This window comes from Somniosus microcephalus, chromosome 6 (genome assembly GCF_052327205.1).
Source record: "Somniosus microcephalus isolate GS21.2 chromosome 6, FLI_Smic_1.0, whole genome shotgun sequence".
NCBI lineage: Eukaryota > Metazoa > Chordata > Chondrichthyes > Squaliformes > Somniosidae > Somniosus > Somniosus microcephalus.
Window position 1 is genome coordinate 114,977,600 of NC_140992.1, and position 21,742 is coordinate 114,999,341.

A 21,742-nucleotide genomic window follows, 5' to 3' on the forward strand; every position below is an offset into this window, starting at 1 on the left:
TTAAAATTATCGTACACAGTCCCGTCTACTAAGAGTGTCACCACGCAGTAGCCGCCAATGTCCGCCGACTGGGACTCGGAGGCCATAGAAATCCGCTGGTGCGCAGGCAGGACTGGGAGAGAGCAACGCCGCACCGTGTCGGGGTGGATGAAGCTCTCCGTGCTCCCAGAGTCAAAAAGGCAGATTGTTTCGTGACCATTTACCTTAATGTCCATTGTGGACCGGGCCAGTTGGTGCGGTCTCGCTTGGTCCAGCATAACGGAGGCCAGCGTAGGGGTCGGTGTGTCGTTGCGGGTATCAGATGAGGCGGTGTTGGGGGCCTGCTGCGTCCCGGCTGGCGTCCAAGATGGCGGCGTCCATGATCCCCATGTGGCTGGAGGCGTCCAAAATGGCTGCTGTTCCGGTGGTTCACACATGGCTGGGGAGGCCCAAGATGGCGGCCCACACGCAGCGCTGCTGGGGTTCGGGGTGGCTTTGGCCCTGCAGACGCTGGCGTAGTGTCCCTTATTCCCGCAGCCCGAGCAGATCGCATTTTTCGCCGGGCAGCGCGCTCTGGGGTGTTTGGCCTGGCCACAGAAGTAGCATTTCTGGCCTTGGGACACTGCTGCGGTAGTTGGGCCGTTGCTGGGATGTGGCTGGGGTGGCACGGCGCTATGAGACAGTCCTACCGTGTCCCAGGCTGTCGTTCCCCGCGGCGTCCACGGTGCAGAGGAGTAGGCATCCATGCCCCGGTAGGCTGCGTCCAATGATAGTGCGAGTTCAGAGGCCTTGCTGAGGTCGAGGTCACTCTGCTCCAACAGTCGCTGTCGGGTGTAATTGGACCTGTGGCCCGCTACAAAAGCGTCCCGGATAAGTTCCTCTGTGTACACGGCGGCCTTTACATCCTTACAACCACAGGCCCGGCCAAGCACAGACAGTGCCTGAAGGTATTCCTCGGTCGATTCCCCAGGTTGTTGTTTACGACTCCCCAGGAGGTGCCTGGCATACACCTCGTTCACTGGGCGTGTGTACTGGTCCTTGAGGAGCTTGATAGCAGCCGTGTACGAGGTCGCGTCCTGGATGACCGAGTACGCTCGGTGGTTCACTTTGGAGGTCAGGACATCCAGTTTGTCCTCATCCGATTTGACCGTTGCAGCGGAGGCGATCAGGAATTTTTCAAAGCACCTAAGCCAGTGAGCAAACTTGGTAAATGCGTCCGCCTCCCGATGGTCTAAGTCTAGGCATGCTGGTGTGAGGATCTTCTCCATTATAAAAAAATCTTGTTAATAAAATTGATGCGCTATCAATCACTCAAAAGACTGAGGTTAAGCGAGTAACTAACAGGCTTTTATTAACAAGAGAATGAAGGTGTGCCTCGAGTGGTCGACCAGTCCAGAATACAGAGGGACTGTGGAGCAGTCACCTTTATACCTGGACTCGTGGGAGGAGTCAACCCAGACATGTACACAGTGGAATACAAACAGTGGTTTACCACAATAATTTTGAACTTTATTGAACCCCCACAAAAAAGACCCACCTATCTACATGTCTCTCTCTCTGTCTCTCTCTCTCTGTCTCTCTCTCTCTGTCTCTCTCTCTCTGTCTCTCTCTCTCTGTCTCTCTCTCTCTCTCTCTCTCTGTCTCTCTCTCTCTCTGTCTCTCTCTCTCTCTGTCTCTCTCTCTCTGTCTCTCTCTCTCTCAATTCAATTCAATTCAATTCAAATGCTTTATTGGCATGAAAGTTTACAGAGAACCATATTGCCAAAGCTTACATAGCAAAAAGGTACAGTTTTCCAACATTCTGTAGGTGTCAATCGATTTGACATTTGTTGGGTACATACAATATTACTTTTAAACAATATTAATTTTAAACAGTCTTTGTACTTCATTTGGTACGTTCAATATTAATTTTAAACAGTCTTAATTTTAAACAGTCCTCAGGTTGTGACATGTTGTTACATATTTGGCCCCAAGGTATGGTCTGTCTCCTTCTCCTAGGACTAATCTCAATTTTGACAGGTCATCCAATTCCTTGAAATCTGGGGTTGTTTGGCTTAGCTTGTTGAATAATATGTTTCTTGATGTGTTGAATTTTTCGCATTTTAGGAGGAAATGCATCTCTGTTTCAACCTCGCCGGCCAGACATTGATCGCATATTCTATTCTCTCTAGGCTGCCAGGATTTCTTGTATCTGCCTTTTTCAATTTCCAGTTGGTGGTCGCTTAGTCTGTACCTGGTGAGGGTCTGTCTCTGTTTTGTGTCTCTGATGGTCGTGAGGTAGTCTGCCAGTTTATATTCTCTTTTTAGGGCCCGGTAACATTCTAATCTGCTTTGGCTTTCGGTTATTTTGTTCCAATGTTCCAGGTAGGTTTCTTTGCATTTTTTAATGATTTGGTTCACATCGGATTGGTGTTTGGATGGCTGTGTTGGTCTGGGGCTGGTCAGGGTCCGGCTGAGTACTTAGTTTCAGTAGCAGCTGACTCAGGGGACTCTTTTCTGGGTTTAGCTCTTGGGTCTGAAAGGCTTTGAAATGAAGGGTGTCTGGGGAGCTAGATTTGAGGTGATTTAGGAAGTTTAGTGCTCGTTTTTGGATGTTTATTATCAGTGGGTATCTGCCTAGTTCGGCTCTGCATGCATTTGTTGGCGTTTTTCTTTGGGTGCGAAGGATGCTTCGGCAGAATTCTGCATGTAGGGCTTCTATTGTGTGTTTTTCCCATTTAGTGTAGCTTTGGTGATTTAGCGGGCCCCATACTTCACTACCGTACAGTGCAATGGGCAGGATTATGCTGTCAAATATTTTGAGCCAGATTTTGATTGGGATTTGGATGTTGTAGAATTTTCTTTTTATTGCATATAGGGCTCTTCGGGCTTTTTCTTCTAGTGCGTTCACTGCTATGCTGAAGCTCCCTGATGCTGTAATAGTTAGACCAAGGTAGGTGTAGCTCATAGTGTGTCCTATAGTGGTATCACTGAGGGTAAACTGGTATTTGTTTTCCTGACATCTGGGCCTTTTTTTGAAAAATCATGATGTTGGTTTTCTTTAGATTTACTGTTAGAGCCCAATTTTGGCAGTATTTGTCGAGTAGGTCTAGTTGTTGCTGTAATCCCTGTTCTGTGGGAGACAGCAGAACCAGGTCGTCCGCATAGAACAGGGATTTCACTTCTCCATCCAGGAGACGGAGACCTGGTGACTCGCTTTGCTCCAGCATGTCTGCTAATTCATTTATGTATATGTTGAACAGGGTCGGGCTCAAATTGCAGCCCTGCCGGACGTCTCTTCTCTGGGTGAAGAAATCGGTGCGTTTGTCTCCAATTTTGACCCCGCATTTGTTTTTCAGATACATTGATTTAATAAGGTCATAGACTTTGCCCCCTATTCCACACTGAAGAAGTTTATAATAGAGCCCTTCGTGCCATATAGAGTCAAAGGCTTTCTTGAAGTCGATGAAACAGGCGAATATTTTCCCATTTTTTGTTTGGTGTATATGTTTTTCAATGAGGGTGTGAAGGGTATAGATATGGTCGGCGGTGCGGTGTTTTGGAAGAAAGCCTATTTGGTTTTTCCTGAGGATATTATGTTTGTTAAGAAAATCAAGTAATCTACTATTTAGAATACTGCAGAATAACTTCCCTAGACAACTGTTGACACAGATGCCGCGGTAGTTATTTGGGTCTGATTTGTTTCCACTTTTATATATGGGGGAGATTAGTCCTTGGCACCAGATATCGGGAAAACATCCTGAGCGTAATATGATGTTGAATAGTTTGAGTATCGCACCCTGCATCTCCATATTGCTGAACTTGAGCATTTCATTTTTGATGTTGTCTGGGCCACAGGCTTTCTTTAGGTGGAGAGATTTTGTTTTTGTGGCCAGTTCTTTCCATGTGATTGGGGAGTCTAGAGGGTTTTGGTTGTCTTTAATTGTTGCTTCTAATGTGTGGAGTTTTTCTGTGACCTGATGTTGACTTGGGTTTGTTTCGTTTATTGGGATGTCTTTGTAGAGGTTTTCAAAATGTGTTCTCCAGATGTCGCCATCTTGGATTGGTAATGCTTGCAATTGTGTTGTACTCAGGTTATTCCACATTTCCCAGAATTGTTTTGGATTGGTGGAGTTTTCAATTTCTTCGAGTATTTTGTGGGTATAGTTTTGTGTTTTGTTCCTAATGGTGTGTTTATATCTTTTGAGGGTTTCATTGTATCTAGTACGTAGGTCCGGATTGTTTGGTTGGCGATGCTTTTGGTTTGATATTTTTCTCAGGTCTTTTCTGGCATTTTTGCATTCGTGGTCAAACCATTTCTTATTTTTATTTTGTCTTTTGTGACGCTTCCTCTTTTTCACAAGGTCGGCTTTTACAGCTGCCTCATGGAAGATCATATTTATATCCTCTATGGCCATGTTTACACCATCTCTGGTGATCTCGTATGGGTTTTCTTTAAATTTTGATATTTTACTTGTGAGATCAGGTGACTTTAGTGCTGTGATGAATTTTTCTCCACTGTCTGGGGCCCATCTGTATGTCTGGTTTATTTTATGGAGCTTACTGGGTTCCTTTTTTGTGTCTGTAGTTTGGGCAGAAAGTTTAAGGTACATATTTATTTGGTTATGGTCTGAGAGGGGGGATTGCTGCCTGACAGTGAATGAGTTGATATCGCAGGGGTCCAGGTCAGTGATTGTATAGTCCACCACACTAGACCCAAGAGTTGAGGAGTATGTGAGTCTCCCTAGGGAGTCCCCTCTGAACCTACCGTTAACTATGTACAGGCCTAAGGCTTGGCAGAGTTGCACTACCTACCGCTTTTATTTATTTCACGATCAAGGTTGTTCCGATTTGCGATGGCTGGTGTGACATCTAAAGGGGTCTGGCCAAACACATGGTTGTTTCCCTGTGGGTCTATGAAGTCAGGTTCACAACCGGTCCTTGCATTTAGGTCCCCACATATTATCACCTTTCCTTGGGCCTGGAAATGGCTGATTTCCATGTGGAGAGTATCAAATAACTCCTCTTCGAAATATGGCGATTCTATTGGAGGTATGTAGATCGCACATAAGTAAACATCTTTTTTTGCTATTCCTATATTTTTATCTAGTTTTAGCCATACGTGTGATTTTCCCTGTTTTACCGGTGAGATGTGTTTGTCCAGTTCTCCCTTATACCACACCAATATTCCCCCGGAGGTTCTGCCCTTGCGTGTTTTAGTGTTCTTTACTGAGGGCACAATGATTTCATGGTACATTGGAGGACAGTGGGTCGGCACGTCCTTTTGGCACCATGTTTCTGTTAACACAATTATATCAATGTCTTTTATAGCTTTTAGGAATTCAGGGTCTGTACTCTTCATCCCAAAAGTTGAGGAGCGGAGGCCCTGGATATTCCAGCAGCTTATGTGGAAAGAACGCATTTATATAGTTCAATAAAACGAAATAAAATGGACCTATTTTGTGGGATGAGTGTGGAAACATTATTTTCTATAATGCTAAATGATGATTTAGTATAAATTTCATGAGGCATGCACATATATCTATCTAATAATAGTAATAATACTGATAAGATAACAATAATGATAATGATAAATAACAATATTAATAATTTCTCCGGCTTTCTATCAGGCTGTTCAGCATCGTCATGATCTTTCTCAGTTCTTGGTCTACAGTCTGTGGTCTAGAGGGGGGTCTTGGGTCAGGTATAAAAGCACGGTTCTGTTGTCGGTTTTGTAAAGGGGGGTGGGGGACATTGGTGGTCCTGTTTGGGCTCCCAATGGTAGAGGGGGTGGGAGGGCTGCGTCTTTTGGCAGTGTTTATGAGGTTTCTTGCGAAGACCCACATCCGCTGTTTGAGTAGATGTATTTCGTCATAGAGGTCCCTTGTGTTGATGTTTGGATGATGGGCCAGGGAGACGTTGGGGAGGACAGAACATCTCGTGTCAATCTCCCTATTGGTGTTGTGGATTATATGGGCTGGGGTGTGGAGATCACGATCCGCGCCTCGGGGAATTCCCTGCTGGCCTTTTCCGCCATCCTGCTCACCGCCCTAGCAGTGCCTTCCTGTAGGGTGCGTAGGTCGTTCGTGCCTGTGTGGATCACAATCCATTTGGGGCTTCCAAGGGATTCTTTGTTCAGGATCTTCATTGCTTGGTCTGTGTTGCTGCACCATTTTTTCAGGACTTGATGGTCTGGGAACAGCCTCTGGGGGTCCAGAAACTTTCCGTTGGAGTCGGTCAGCAGGACCACCTGAGGGGCTGGTTTTTCAGACTGGGTAACAGTAGTCTGGGTAGGACTCGCCTGGTGGCTGGTTGTTGGCTGGGTTTCTGGGATATGTTGTGTGGCAGGAGCGGGGTTTGGGGCTTTCGGTGTGTCATCGTTTGGGGGGGTATCTGTCGGTTTTTGTGTTCCTGTGTGTAAGGACTGGGTAGCAGTAGTCTGGGCATGACTCGACTGAGGTCTGGTTGGAGCGGGGTTTGTGGCTTTCGGTGTGTCTTCGTGTGGGGTGGCATCCGGCGGGTTCTGTGTCCTTGTGTGTGTTGTTGTTGTGTCCTCAGGTTTTTGGACCTTAAGAGGTTTGTGTTGCCTGCTGAGCCTTTCTACGGTCTCCTTCGTTTTGTTTTGTTGAGTACGGAGTTCTTTGATCTCATTTCTTTGCTCCTCTATGGTCTTTCTCAGCTTGTGGATGGTGGACTCGTGTTCCGTTTTTAGCTGTTTGAATTCTTCCTTCAAATTCTTGGCCAGTGTTTCTCTGTATTCGTTGAAATCAAGTTCTAGTTTGGCCAGATTCTCTTTCATCATTTTGTTTTCGTTGAGAGGTGTGGGGGGGGTGGAGATGGACAGGGAGGTGTTTTCCTCTGCTGGTTTCTCTTCTTCTTCCTCCACTTGGCTCTCATCATCCTCTGTTCGACTCTCTTTTGCTTCCTGTCCATTGGTCCTCTTTGTGTCTGCCTTAGTTTTCAACTGGGGGAATTCCTTTTCGAAGGAGTCCAGATTTTCCACATTCCCCTGTATCATGATCTTTCTATTTTTGTTGTAGTAGCTTATGGTTAGCAGGGGGTCATCTTTATCTAGGTTTCCATCTTTACATATTTTCAGTCTGCCTCCACTGCCAATACCTTCACTGGAGACGTATGCGTAGTGTTTTTGTAAAGTCTCTTTCCAGGAGGTGACGTATTCGGTGTAGAATATGAGGTTGTTCTTCAGCTTAGTCCCTTTGTGTGTGGTATAGTCAACGTAGAGGATCTCTGGGTTATTTTTTAGTGTTGTGTACTTGTATTTTTCCTTTGCTTTATTTTTTGTGCATTGCTCAGGATATATCATTTCCCTGCTCATTGTAGTCGTTTGTTTTTTGTCTCAGATAGATAACTTTTTTTTTTCTCTTTTTTGTGTCGTGTTCCACCTTAACCCACTTTTAGGTCCAAAATTGGGAGTTTTTCAGGGGTTCATCTTTGATATAGCTGCTCTTAAAGGTTTATCTTTCTCTTTCTCTCACAGGCTCTTGGTTCGGGTAGTTTATCGTTTCTCTCGGGTTTCTATTCCTTTTCCTCGTGGGTTTGTTGTTTTTTCAGGTTTTTTCGAACTAAATTTAAATAGAATTAAACTTTTTCCGAACTAACTTTAACTAAAATGAAACTTAGGTAGAATTAGGTAAAGCTTATTTCTCCGGCTTTTTTTTTTTTTTTCCCCTCTTCCGACTCTCTCACTCGCTCTCCGGGTCTCGGACTCGCGCTCTCTCTCTCCGTGCTCCAAACTCGTCCACTCTCCGTGCCCCGGACTCATTCGCTTTCCGCGCTCTGGGCGGATCTCTTCGCGTCGTCCTGTCGGTCTCAGGCCCCCGGGTTTTTTGACTCACCAGGCTGTTTTCTGCCCTGGTCTCCTGGTCTCCGTTCCCGCGGTCTCTGGGCCTCGCGGTCTCGGGTTCACCCTCCCCAGGCCTCTTACTCGTTTTCCCGGTTCGGGCCGCTCCTCCCGTTCTCCGACCTCGCGGTCTCGGGTTCGCCCTCCCCAGGCCTCTTACTCGTTTTCCTGGTTCGGGCCGCTCCTCCCGTTCTCCGACCTCGCGGTCTCGGGTTCGCCCTCCCCAGGCCTCTTACTCGTTTTCCCGGTTCGGGCCGCTCCTCTCGTTCTCCGACCTCGCGGTCTCGGGTTCGCCCTCCCCAGGCCTCTTACTCGTTTTCCCGGTTCGGGCCGCTCCTCCCGGTCTCCGATCCTGCGGTCTCTGGGCCTCGCGTTCTCGGGTTCACCCTCCCCAGGTCTCTTATTTACTGTCCTGGTTCGGGCTGCTCCTCCCGGTCTCCGGTCTCGCGGTTCAGGCCTCTGTTTCTCTCTCTCTCCAGCTTTCTCTCTCCAGCTGGTGTTTCCTCTCCTCTCTCTCTTTCACTCTCCCAGTCTCTCTCTCTCTCTCTCTCTGTCTCCTGCGCTGTTCTGGCTCCAATCCCCCGGCCGCTGTTTTGCTTTGAACAGCCGGTTGCGCGGCGCCTCTCGCGGGCTGGAATGTGGCTGAAACACGGGGGAAGAAAACAACCGACCCGGGACTCTCTCTCTCTCTCTCTGTCTCTCTCTCTCTCTCTCTCTCTCTGTCTCTCTGTCTCTCTCTCTCTCTCTCTCTCTCTCTCTCTCTCAATTCAATTCAATTCAAATGCTTTATTGGCATGAAAGTTTACAGAGAACCATATTGCCAAAGCTTACATAGCAAAAAGGTACAGTTTTCCAACATTCTGTAGGTGTCAATCGATTTGACATTTGTCGGGTACATACAATATTACTTTTAAACAATATTAATTTTAAACTGTCTTTGTACTTCATTTGGTACGTTCAATATTAATTTTAAACAGTCTTAATTTTAAACAGTCCTCAGGTTGTGACATGTTGTTACATATTTGGCCCCAAGGTATGGTCTGTCTCCTTCTCCTAGGACTAATCTCAATTTTGACAGATCATCCAATTCCTTGAAATCTGGGGTTGTTTTCTGTCTCGCTCTTTCCCCCCCCCCCCCCCCCCCCCCACGCGCGCGCTCTCTTTTTCCCCTCCCCCCCCCCCCCCCCCCCCGCGCGGGCGCTCTCTTTCCCCCCCCCCCCCCCCCCCGCGCAGGCGCTCTTCCCCCTCCCCCCGCGCCGGCGCTCTGCCCCCCCTGGGCGCGGGCTCGCTCCCCCCCGCAACATGCCATCAAAAGACCCTCGGCACTGACGGGCACTTCAGCTAGTCTAGAATAAAATAAAAAGAGCGTCAGCTTATTTAGCCCGTAATTTGTCCTTATTTTGTCCCCTTGAGTCTTCTACTCATCATTGCTCCTCCTGATTCTCTGACTCTGACATGTCCATTTCCTCCTCTGTGTCACTGTCTAGCTGTGTGGCGGACACTTCTGTATCTGGCTCAATAAGTTGTAGGTTCGCCCAGATAGCCACCAGTTTCCCCACTCTCTTGTTAGTCAGCCTGTTGCGCACCTTTGTATGCGTATTCCCAAAAAGTGACCAGTTTCATTCAGAGGCCGCTGATGAAGGCGGGATTTGGAGTATCACCGATGCAGTGGGTGATAGGGCCTCAGATGCACAAAGTCCCTTCCACCAGGTATGTGCACGGATATGCTTGCATGATTCCCATATCCCGTCCCCATTCCAAAGACCTTGCTTGGTAGAGAACTTTGCCAGACTTCCCAGAACTTTGCCCACATCCAGATTGAGATGGTGTGAGAGGGTAGAAATCACACTGTAAGCGCTGTTGATCTGTTCTCCAGAAAGTATTGGTCTCCCAACATGCTTTGGGTCCAGCATGTATGCTGCAGCATGAATCGGCTTGACACAAAATTCTTGACGCATCTGTATGAATTGAACAATTGCCTTCTCCTCTGCTTTGAGCAGCAGGGATGTGGGTAGGGCAATGCTGATTTGTTCTTTTAAATCAGCAAAAAGCATGAGAACATCTGACAAGACAACGTCTTCTCCTTCAATCTGAGCAATTGCAGATGCTACTGGTGAGAGTAGTTTAAGGCTGCTAACCACTCTCTCCCAAAACACATCATCCAGCAGTATTTTCTTGATGGTGGTTTCCATATCCCCAGACTGGGATATTGCCATTTCTTGCAGCAGCTCCTTACCCTCCAGAAGGCTGTTGTACATTATGACAACGCCACCCCATCTAGTGTTGCTGGGCAGCTTCAGTGTGGTGTTCTTGTTCTTTGTCGTTTGCTTGGAGTTGTAGGTTGCTGCAACTACCTGTTTTCCCCTGACATACTTAACAACTTGCTTGGCTCTCTTGTAGTGTTTCCATGGTTCTCAATCCCATGATGTCCTTGAGGAGCAGGTTGAGTCCATGAGCTGCGCACCCAATAGACGTAATATGAGGGTAGGCCTCCTCCGCTTGAGCCCAAGCAGCCTTCATATTCGCAGCATTGTCAGTAACTACTGCAAAGACCTTTTGTGATCCAAGATCGTTGATGACCGCTTTCAGCTCATCAGCAATGTATGTGCCTGTGTGTCTGTTGTCCTTTGTGTCTGTGCTCTTGAAGAACATTGGGAGAGGAGTGGAGACGATGTAGTTTATGATGCCCTCCCCTTGTACATTTGACCACCCATCTGAGATAACTGCAACATAGCCTGCCATCTCTATTGTTTCTTTGAGCTTTCCTTGGACTCTGTTATACTCAGCCTCCAGCAAATAAGTAGACAAAGCATGTCTGGTGGGAGGACAGTATGCAGGGCGAATAATATTGAAAAATCTCTTCCAGTACACATTGGCTGTGAGCATGAGGAGTGACCCTGTCGCATATACAGCTCAAGCAAGGCACTCGTCTGCATTCTTCTGGCTATGGTTATCCATTGTATCAAAGAACCTTCCAAGTGGGCCAGGAGTTGCTGATGATGAGGAGCCAGATGCTGAATGTGAGCCTTCATCTTCTTGAATGGAAGCAGAGGAACACTGGGCTGACTGCTGTGAGCTTTGAGTGAAGTTGTTGCATTTGGATAAATGCTGCTGCATCTTTGTAGTGTTCTTTACATATGGCTTTGTACAGTGTTTGCACATGTACACAGTCTTTCCATCTTTAATGCCTGGGGTAAAATGCTTCCACACATCCGACGGTAAAAGTGGCATTGTTCTATGATGAGAAATAAAGGGCATTCGTCTCTGTGGTCGATCAGCACGATTGCAACAGGGTGAGTAAATTTTTCCTGAGGCTCCATGTGATGGAAGAATGACCTGTGCATGCACGACGCTACATCACCAATAGAGGGAGCTAATCGCTCATCCAACCAATCAGTACACATTTGTTCACAGTCACACACAAAACTTGTAATTATTAAAACAAGCCAAGTAAGAAGATAAACCTATATTGATTAAGAAATTCCTTAATAATTAAGATTCCATCTCTGTTAGTAATTTTGAGAGGACCTGTGGAAAAAAAATGAAAGAAATACAAAAAAATCCCAAAAAAGCAATATTATGCTAGCATGTGCTTTTTTGAGCAAACTTCCCGTGCAAAATTTCTGGAAATTTACCGGAACCTTTCCACCCCTTCGCAACCCTAGTATGGAACCTTCCATACAGCTAGCATAACATCAGTAACTTATTGGTACAGAAAGAAGGATTAGAAGAGTGAACAAAGCTGCTAGACCAGGGAAAAGCAGCAAAAATGCTTTAGGTGTCTGATTTACAGCACCAAATAAAATGTGTCTTTAACTTAGATTGTAATTTGATGCAGAGTGTTCTGCAAGCAATAAATAGAAGACAGTGACCAAAGAGCCCAGTGATGAGGCAACACAGATACAGTTTGTGGGGGGTTGAGGGGTCAGATACAGTGTGGGGGGGGTGAGGGGTCAGATACAGTGTGGGGGGGGTGAGGGGTCAGATACAGTGTGTGTGGGGTTGAGGGGTCAGATACAGTGTGTGTGGGGTTGAGGGGTCAGATACAGTGTGTGGGGGTTTGAGGGGTCATAGTGTGTGGGGGGTTGAGGGGTCAGATACAGTGTGTGGGGGGTGAGGGGTCAGATACAGTGTGGGGTTGAGGGGTCAGATACAGTGTGTGGGGTTGGGTCAGATACAGTGTGTGGGGGTTGAGGAGTCAGATACAGTGTGGGGGGTTGAGGGGTCAGATAGTGTGTGGGGGGTTGAGGGGTCAGATACAGTGTGTGGGGGATTGAGGGGTCAGATACAGTGTGTGGGGTTGAGGGGTCAGATACAGTGTGTGGGGTTGAGGGGTCAGATACAGTGTGTGTGGGGTTGGGTCAGATACAGGGGGGGGGTTTGAGGGGTCAGATACAGTGTGTGGGGTTGAGGGGTCAGATACAGTGTGTGGGGTTGAGGGGTCAGATACAGTGTGTGTGGGGTTGAGGGGTCAGATACAGTGTGTGGGGGGTTGAGGGGTCAGATACAGTGTGTGGGGCAGGTTGAGGGGTCAGATACAGTGTGGGGTTGAGGGGTCAGATACAGTGTGGGGGTTGAGGGGTCAGATACAGTGTATGTGGGGGTTGAGGGGTCAGATACAGTGTGGGGGGGTTGAGGGGTCAGATACAGTGTGGGGGGGGTTGAGGGGTCAGATACAGTGTGGGGGGGGTTGAGGGGTCAGATACAGTGTGTGGGGGGTTGAGGGGTCAGATACAGTGGGGGGGGTTGAGGGGTCAGATACAGTGTGTGGGGGGTCAGATACAGTGTGTGGGGGGTTGAGGGGTCAGATACAGTGTGGGGGAGGTTGAGGGGTCAGATACAGTGTGTGTGGGGGAGGTTGGATCAGATACAGTGTGTGGGGGTTGGGTCAGATACAGTGTGTGGGGGGCTGAGGGGTCAGATACAGTGTGTGGGGGGTTGAGGGGTCAGATGCAGTGTGTGGGGGGTTGAGGGGTCAGATGCAGTGTGTGGGGGGTTGAGGGGTCAGATACAGTGTGGGGTTGACGGGTCAGATACAGTGTGGGGGAGGTTGAGGGGTCAGATAGTGTGTGTGTGGGGGAGGTTGGGTCAGATACAGTGTGTGGGGGTTGAGGGGTCAGATGCAGTGTGTGGGGGAGGTTGGGTCAGATACAGTGTGTGGGGGTTGAGGGGTCAGATGCAGTGTGTGGGGGAGGTTGGGTCAGATACAGTGTGTGTGGGGGGTTGAGGGGTCAGATACAGTGTGTGGAAGTTGAGGGGTCAGATGCAGTGTGTGGGGGGTTGAGGGGTCAGATACAGTGTGTGGGGGGTTGAGGGGTCAGATACAGTGTGGGGGGGTCAGATACAGTTGGGGGGTTGAGGGGTCAGATGCAGTGTGTGGGGGTTGAGGGGTCAGATACAGTGTGTGTGGGGTTGAGGGGTCAGATGCAGTGTGTGGGGGGTTGAGGGGTCAGATGCAGTGTGTGGGGGGTTGAGGGGTCAGATACAGTGTGTGGGGGTTGAGGGGTCAGATGCAGTGTGTGGGGGGTTGAGGGGTCAGATACAGTGTGTGGGGGAGGTTGAGGTTGCCCCTCCTACCATAATTTCCTTTCTCAAGGACACCGAGGTTGATTGTACCATCATAATTTCTACCCTGCTTAGTAAAGCACAGCAGTGAAATTGGGACTTTGTGGGTCTGTATGGTTCAGCTCCATATTATTTATTTACTGAGTTAGCAAAGGGATGTAGAGTTATATTTTTGTAAGATGATTTGTTGCACTCAAACATTTCCAGCAACTTCAGTTCTGATATTTTCTTTGAGCAAGTTGTTCCTGCATCATTTTCCTCTGTTTTTTAACTGAGAATCTCTATGTTAGCTGATGACAATGTTCATTGCATTCTGCCTCTTGTGTTTATCTAGGTGTTATCTCCACTTTTGCCAGTTACGTCTATAAAACTGCCACCGGCCGCTTTGGAGCATCTCTTGGAGCTGTAAGTGTGCCGTAAATTTTGGCAGGCTTTAAATTGTTTTTAACAAGTTGTGTTGTGATGTAGCTCCCATGACTTTATAATGTATTACAACTGTGCTCTAATGTTATGTCGTGAGCAGTTTGTAATAATACAGTTCACTGTATTGAAAAGGTAATATGGCATAGCTCGAGGCTGGAACAGACCATAGACCGACCCAGCTAGTCCACCTTCCTGCTGTCCTAATAGTAGTAACCAGCATGTGTTTCTCTTCAAGATACTTGTCCAATTTGACCATGAAGATGTCTAAGCTACTTGCCCCTGTAGACTTTCTTGGTAAACTATTCCTAAAAAAAAACACCTTTTCAGTGAAGTAATGCTTTTTTATATCCTGCCTGTTTCTCTGCTTTTCAGCACGTACCGCATCCTCCTTGTTCTTCTATCCTGTCCCAAATCAAATAGTTCTGACTGATCCTCAGCTTATTGATCTTACTTCAGTCATGTTTTACCCCCTCCCCCAAGTTTTTACCTCGCCAATGATGAGTCCCAGTTCTGTGTTTTCTATAGTCCCTAATTATGCTTTGACTTTATTTCTAATAGCTTTAATAACTTTCTGTTGTACATATTGCCACTGCAGCCTTAATTATCTTTTGCTGTTTCCACTTAGCTCTCACTCCATTACCTTCTCAAGGCATGGTCCATTCTCTTACAGTGTGTGCATCCTCATGAAATCTGCCTCCCAAACTTTAACAGTTTAATGCTCCTGCTACTCTTCGTTCCTTTTCCTTACGGTGAATCTTATGACCTTATAATCACTGTTGCTCAACTGTTCTTCAACTGTTCAACTGCTCCTCCACCCTGCCAGTGCCTTTTGAATCACGTAGATTCAGTTAGAGGGATTCACATCCACGCTTCTCAATACGATACAGAAGGATCTTCAGCTGGGAACAAAATCCCTAGCTTGAACTCTTCCCCCTTGTGTGCAGGTGTTTAAACACTCAGTTCTCTGTGACGTTTTGCTACATTAAAGGCGCTATATAAAGGCAAGTTGTTGTTGTGACATGCTGAAGCAGCACTCCCAAAGCTTGTGTTAAAGGCTTTGGACATGCACCCAGTATACATTCTCCTGGTGCTGTACAGCATCAACAAACACCCAGGATCATTTTCATCTTGCTGCCTACAGCCTATTTTGCCACCTAGATATTGACACTATGGATCAGTTTTTTTTTAACCTACTGTTTTGTCTTCTTACTCCAGTCCGGTGCAATAATGGCTGTCCTTGCTGCAGTCTGCTCCAAAATGCCTGAAGCGAAGCTGGCCATCATCCTGCTGCCTATGTTCACCTTCACAGCTAGCAATGTAAGTGTTAGCTGCACTCTCTCTAGGTATGGTGCAATTTCATTACTGTCTGGAAAAGTGGGTTGTATCCATCCTGTTGCCTACAAAAAAAGGAGAATAATTTAATTGACTCATGCGTAGATAAATCTCTTTGTTATTCGTTCTTGGGATGTGACTGACACTGGTAAGTCAGCATTTATTGCCTAATAGCATTCAGAGTCACATCTAGACTAAACCTGGTAGGAGTGGTAGTGTCCCTTCCCTGAAGGACATTCGTGAAGCAGTGGAGTATTTATGACAATCTGGCAGATTGTATAGTCTTTCTCCAGATTTATTGAAATCAATTTCTCAACTTCACATGGTGGGATTTGAGCTCATGACCTCTGGGTTGCTAGGCTGTGCAGTACCGTACAAGTATTCATACTGCATATCTATATAGTATTTATACTTTTTTGGGTGTAAGTAAAATTAATAGATGTGCGTATGAGTCATGTGGTACAGTCATGGAAGCCATTTAAAGTAGAACTGCTTTCAGCGAGATTTGCGTGGGTTTCCTCCGGGTGCTCCGGTTTCCTCCCACAGTCCAAAGATGTGCGGGCTAGGTTGATTGGCTATGATAAATTGACCCTTAGTGTTAGGGGGATTAAATACACGGGGATAGGGTGGGATATGTGTTGATGTAGGGGTTACGGGGATCGGGTGGGATATGTGTCGGTGCAGGCTCGATGGGCCGAAATGGCCTCTATCTGCACTGTGGGGTTTCTGTGATTCTGTGAACAGTGCGTTATCTCAAAACTGTTCAGTGTATTAAAAAAAAAATCTGTATGTATTAGGGCTTTAAACTGATGAAGTGGGGGTGGCGGGAGGATTCAGGAAAGAGTAAATTTAAAAGCAGCAAGAGAAATGTCAGGGCTCTAGAGCAGAGTAGAGTTTTGGGTAAAAATAAGCAGAATGGGTCAGGAAGGGACAGAGAGCATAACAAAAGTAATAAGACATCAGTGACTTAGTTGACATCAGGGAAAAATAGAAATAAGTCAAAGCTACAGGATTATAGTTGAATGCGCAAAGCATTCGCAACAAAATAGATAAATTAATAGCGCAGATAGAAATCAATAGGTGTGATCTAATGGCCATTACGGAGACGTGGTTGCAAAGTGGCCAAGGTTGGGAACTAAATATTCCAGGATATTTGACTTTTAGAAGAGATAGGCAAAATGGAAAAGGAGGAGGCGTAGCCCTGATAATAAAGGATGGGATAAAGACAGTTGAGAGAAAGGATCTTAGCTCTGAAAATCTAGAAGTAGAATCAGTTTGGGTGGAGCCAAGAAACAGCAAGGGGCAGAAAACATTGGTGGGAGTTGTTAATAGGCCCCCAAACAGTAGTTGTAATGTAGGGCAAAGTATAAATCAAGAAATTAGAGGCACAAGTAACAAGGATAATACTGTAATCGTGGGGGACTTTAATCTACATATAGACTGGGCAAATCAAATTTGCAGTAATATTGTGGAGGACGAATTCATGGAATGTATACGAGAGAGTTTTCTAAGATCAGTATCTTGAACCAACCAGGAGCTGGCTATTTTAGATCTAGTATTGTGCAATGAGAAAGGGTTAATTAATAACCTTGTAGTAAAGAGGCCTTTAGGGAAGAGTGACCATAATATGATCGAATTTTATATTGAGTTTGAAAGTGATTTAGCTAAATCCGAAACTAGGGTCTTAAATCTAAACAAAGCAAACTACATAGGTATGAGGGGCGAGTTGGCTAAGGTAGATTGGGAAACTACATTAAAAGGTATGACAGTAGAGAAGCAATGGCTAGCATTTAAAGAATTAATACATAATTTACAACAAATATACATTCCTTTAAGACACAAAACCCCCACAGGAAAAGTGGTCCAACTGTGGCTAACAAGAGAAATTAAAGATAGTATTAGATCAAAGGAAGAGGCTTATAATGGTGCCCAAAAAGAGTAGTAAGCCTGAGGATTGGAAGGATTTTAGAATTCAGCAAAGGAGGACCAAGAAATTGATAAAGGGAAAATAGAATATGAGTAAACTAGCGAGAGACATAAAAACAGACTGTAAAAGTTTCTATAGGTATGTAAAAAGGAAAAGATTAGCAAAAGTAAATGTTGGGTCCTTTACAGGCTGAGATGGGAGAAATTATAATGGGTAATAAGGAAATGGCAGAGAAATTGAAACAAATATTTTGTGCCTGTCTTCACGGAAGATGCAAAAAAAATTCCCGGAAATAGTGGAGAACCAAGGGTCAAGTGAAAATGAGGAACTGAAAGAAATTAGTATTAGTAAAACAAATAGTACTGGAGAAATTAATGGGACTGAAAGCCAATAACTCCCCTGGACCTGATGGCCTACATCCTAGGGTTTTGAAGGAGGTGGTTATAGAGATAGTGGATGCATTGGTTGTCATCTTCCAAAATTCCATAGATTCTAGAACGGTTCCCGTGGATTGGAAGGTAGCAAATGAAACCCCAATATTTAAGAAAGGGAGAGAGAAAACAGGGACTACAGACCAGTTAGCCTGACATCAGTAGTAGGGAAAATGCTAGAATCTATTATTAAGGACGTGGTAACAGGGCACTTAGAAAATAATATGATGATTGGGCAGAGTCAACAAGGATTTATGAAAGGGAAATCGTGTTTGACAAATCTGTTAGAGTTTGTTGAGCTTGTAATGAGCAGAACAGGTAAGGGGGGACCAGGGGATGTGGTGTATTTGAATTTTCAGAAGGCATTTGATAAGGTGTCACACAAGAAGTTATTAAACAAAATTAGGGCTCATGCGATTGAGGATTGGTTAACGGACAGAAAACAGAGAGTAGAAATAAACTGGTCATTTTTGGGTTTTTTTTTGTTTGTTTATGGGATCTGGGTATTGTTGGCAAGGCCAGCATTTATTGCCCATCCCTAGTTGCCCTTGAGAAGGTGGTGGTGAGCCGCCTTCTTGAACCGCTTCAGACCGTGCGGTGAAGGTACTCCCACAGTGCTGTTAGGTAGGGAGTTCCAGGATTTTGACCCAGCGACGATGAAAGATCGGTGATATACTTCTAAGTCAGGATGGTATGTGACTTGGTGGGGAACTTGGAGGTGGTGGTACTCCCATGTGTCTGCTGCCCTTGTCCTTCTAGGTGGAACTCTCGCTTGTTGGAGATAGTCATTGCCTGGCATTTCTGTGGCACGAATGTTACCTGCCACTTATCAGCCCAAGCCTGAACGTTGTCCAGGTCTTGTTGCATGCAGGCATCGACTGCTTCATTATCTGAGGAGTTCTGAATGGCGCTGAACATCCCCATTTCTGACCTTATGTTGGAGGGAAGGTCATTGATGAAGCAGCTGAAGATGGTTGGGCCTAGGACACTGCCTTGAGGAACTCCTGCAGCAATGTCCTGGGGCTGTGATGATTGACCTTCATTCACCACAACCGTCTTCCTTTGCTAGATATGACTCCAGCCAGTGGAGCGTTTTCCCCCTGATTCCCATTGACTTCAGTTTTACTAGGGCTCCTTGAGGCCACATTCGGTCAAATGCTGCCTTGATGTCAAGGGTAGTCACTCTCACCTCGCCTCTGGAATTCAGCTCCTTTGTCCATGTTTGGACCAAGGCTGTAATGAGGTCGGGAGCCGAGTGGTCTTGGCGGAACCCAAACTGGGCATCAGTGAGCAGGTTATTGGTGAGTAAGTGCCGCTTGATAGCACTGTCGATGACGCCTTCCATCACTTTGCTGATGATTGAGAGTAGACTGATGGGGTGGTAATTGGCCAGGTTGAATTTGTCCTGCTTTTTGTGTACAGGACATACCTGGGCAGTTTTCCACATTGTCGGATGGATGCCAGTGATGTAGTTGTACTGGAACAGCTTGGCTAGAGGCGCGGCTAGTTCTGGAGCACAAGTCTTCAGCACGATAGCCGGGATGTTGTTGGGGCCCATAGCCTTTGCTGTATCCAGTGCGCTCAGCCGTTTCTTGATATCACGTGGAGTGAATCGAGTTGGCTGAAGACTGGCTTCTGTGATGGTGGGGACCTTAGGAGTAGGCCGATATGGATCATCCACACGGCACTTCTGTGTGAAGATGGTTGCAAACACTTCAACCTTGTTTTTGCACTCATTTGCTGGGCTCCACGATCATTGAGGATGAGGATATTTCTGGAGCCGCCTCCTCCCATTAGTTGTTTAATGGTCCACCACCATTCACGACTGGATGTGGCAGGACTGCAGAGCTTTGATCTGATGCGTTGATTGTGAGATCGCTTAGCCCTGTCTATAGCATGCTGCTTCTGCTTTTTTAGCATGCATGTAGTCCTGTGTTGCAGCTTCCCCAGGTTGGCACTTCATTTTTAGGTACGCCTGGTGCTGCTCCCGGCATGCACTTCTATACTCCTTATTGAACCAGGGTTGGTCCCCTGGCTTGGTGGTAATGGTATAGTGAGGGATATGCCAGGCCATGAGTTTACAGATTGTGGTGGAATACAGTTCTGTTGCCGCTGATAGCCCACAGCGCCTCATGGATGCCCAGTTTTGAGCTGCTGGATTTGTTCTGAATCTGTCACATTTAGAACCGTGTTAGTGCCACACAACACGATGGAGGGAGTCCTCAGTGTGAAGACTGGACTTCGGCTCCACAATGACTGTGCGGTGGTCACTGCTACCAATACTGTCATGGACAGATGCGTCTGCGACAGGTAGATTGGTGAGGACGAGGTCAGGTAGGTTTTTCCCTCGTTTTGGTTCTCTCACCACCTGTCGCAGGCCCAGACTGGCAGTTATGTCCTTCAGGACTCGACCAGCTCGGTCAGTAGTGGTGCTGCCGAGCCAGGCTTGGTGATGAACATTGAAGTCCCCCACCCAGAGTACATTCTGTGTCCTTGCTACTCTCGGTGCTTCTTCGAAGTGGTGTTCAACATGGAGAAGTACTGATTCATCAGCTGAGGGAGGGTGGTAGGTGGTAATCAGCAGGCTGTAACTAGTGGGGTACCACAAGGATCAGTGCTTGGGCCTCAGCTATTCACAATCTATATCAATGATTTGGATGAGGGGACCGAATGTAATATATCCAGGTTTGCTGCTGATACAAAGCTAGGTGGGAATGTAAGTTGTGAGGAGGATGCAAAGAGGCTTTAAGGGGAAAATAGACAGGCTAAGTGAGTGGGCAAGAACATGGCAAATGGAATATAATGTGGAGAAATGTGAAGTTATCCACTTTGGTAGGAAAAATAGAAAAGCAGAGTATTTTTGAAATGGTGAGAGATTGTGAAATGTTGGTGTTCAGAGGGACCTGGGTGTCTTTGTACACGCATCACTGAAAGTTAACATGCAGGTACAGCAAGCAATTAGGAAAGCAAATGGTATGTTGGCCTTTATTACAAGAGGATTTGAGTACAGGAAACTTTGTGTTATCCGGGGGCTAAATGTCAGGCAAGCTCGAGCCATCGGCAAAACTCAGGAGCCGTTTTTTTTCTTTTCGTTGCTTTTTTCTCAACAGTCAAGCTCTGCAAGGTCTGTAGCTAAGCAACAGCTTCAGCTAGAGACGCTTGCCGACTGTTTAGAAGCTGTTGCTAAGCAACAGGGTTTGTTGATTCACACGGAGCTGAAAATCTCCGTATGTTTCAACATTAGCGCTGGAGTGTCCGGCAGTTTTGAGGGAACGGCAACAGCTCGGTGCCGGATAGCACAAAGTTTCCTGTATAAGAGTACAGACGCCTTGCTGCAATTATATACAAAAAACTCTTGTTTAAACGGCACCTAAATATCCAGAATTCTCTAATAACCGGCAAAATTCATACTCCGAAAACAACACCTCAATAACCGGAAATGTGTCCGAGTCGTCAGCGGGGGCTAGTGGAGGCCGTCAAACGGCCTGCAGAGTGCGCAGCATCCCTCCCCTTTAACGGAAGGGGAGGGGCAATGAAACGCATCAGCGCTATGTGGAGCAGCCGTATAGTGCTCCGGCGCTACCGCACTTTGCGCTCCAGACACTTCCCCGAGAGGAAGTGGACCGCCCGAGATAGCGCTCCACTTCCTCGCCAGGGTGGTAAGCCCAATTTAGCGGCCTGGGCGGTACTCCCGCGCCGGGTGCCAACTGGCTGGCACTAATTCGGTTATCCGGAATTTTTAATCAACCGGCACCATCCCAGTCCCGTCAGTGCCGGATACCAAAGACTTTCCTGTAGGGCCCTAGTGAGACCACACCTGGAGTATTGTGTATAGTTTTGGCCTCCTTACCTAAGGAAGGATATACTTGCCATAGAGGGAGTGCAATGAAGGTTCACCAGACTGATTCCTGAGATGGGGGGGATTGTCCTATGAGGAGAGATTGAGTAGACTAGGCCTATGTTCTCTCGAGTTTAGAAGAATGAGAGGTGATCTCATTGAAGCATACAAAATTCTTTCAAGGCTTGACGGTAGATGCAGGGAGGATGTTTCCCCTGGCTGGGGAGTCTAGAACCAGGGGTCACAGTCTCAGAATAAGGGGTCGGCCATTTAGGACTGAGATGAGGAGAAATTTCTTCACTCAGAGGGTGGTGAATCTTTGGAATTCTCTACCTCAAAAGGCTGTGGAGGCTCAGTCGTTGAGTATATTCAAGACCGAGATTGATAGATTTTTGGGAATTGAGGGA

The 21,742-nt window shown here is 46.6% G+C and overlaps 1 protein-coding gene across 3 annotated transcripts in view; it reads left to right on the plus strand.

The window, feature by feature from the left end:
- Nucleotides 1-21,742, plus strand: part of parlb (presenilin associated, rhomboid-like b) — a 48,404-nt gene that overhangs the window by 20,171 nt on the left and 6,491 nt on the right. For all 3 annotated transcript variants that reach the window (XM_085990725.1, XM_085990724.1, XM_085990726.1), the window contains 2 exons: nt 13,719-13,789; nt 15,023-15,124. In XM_085990725.1, coding sequence (XP_085846851.1) covers nt 13,719-13,789; nt 15,023-15,124 — 173 coding nt within the window. The remainder of the gene's footprint in view (nt 1-13,718; nt 13,790-15,022; nt 15,125-21,742) is intronic.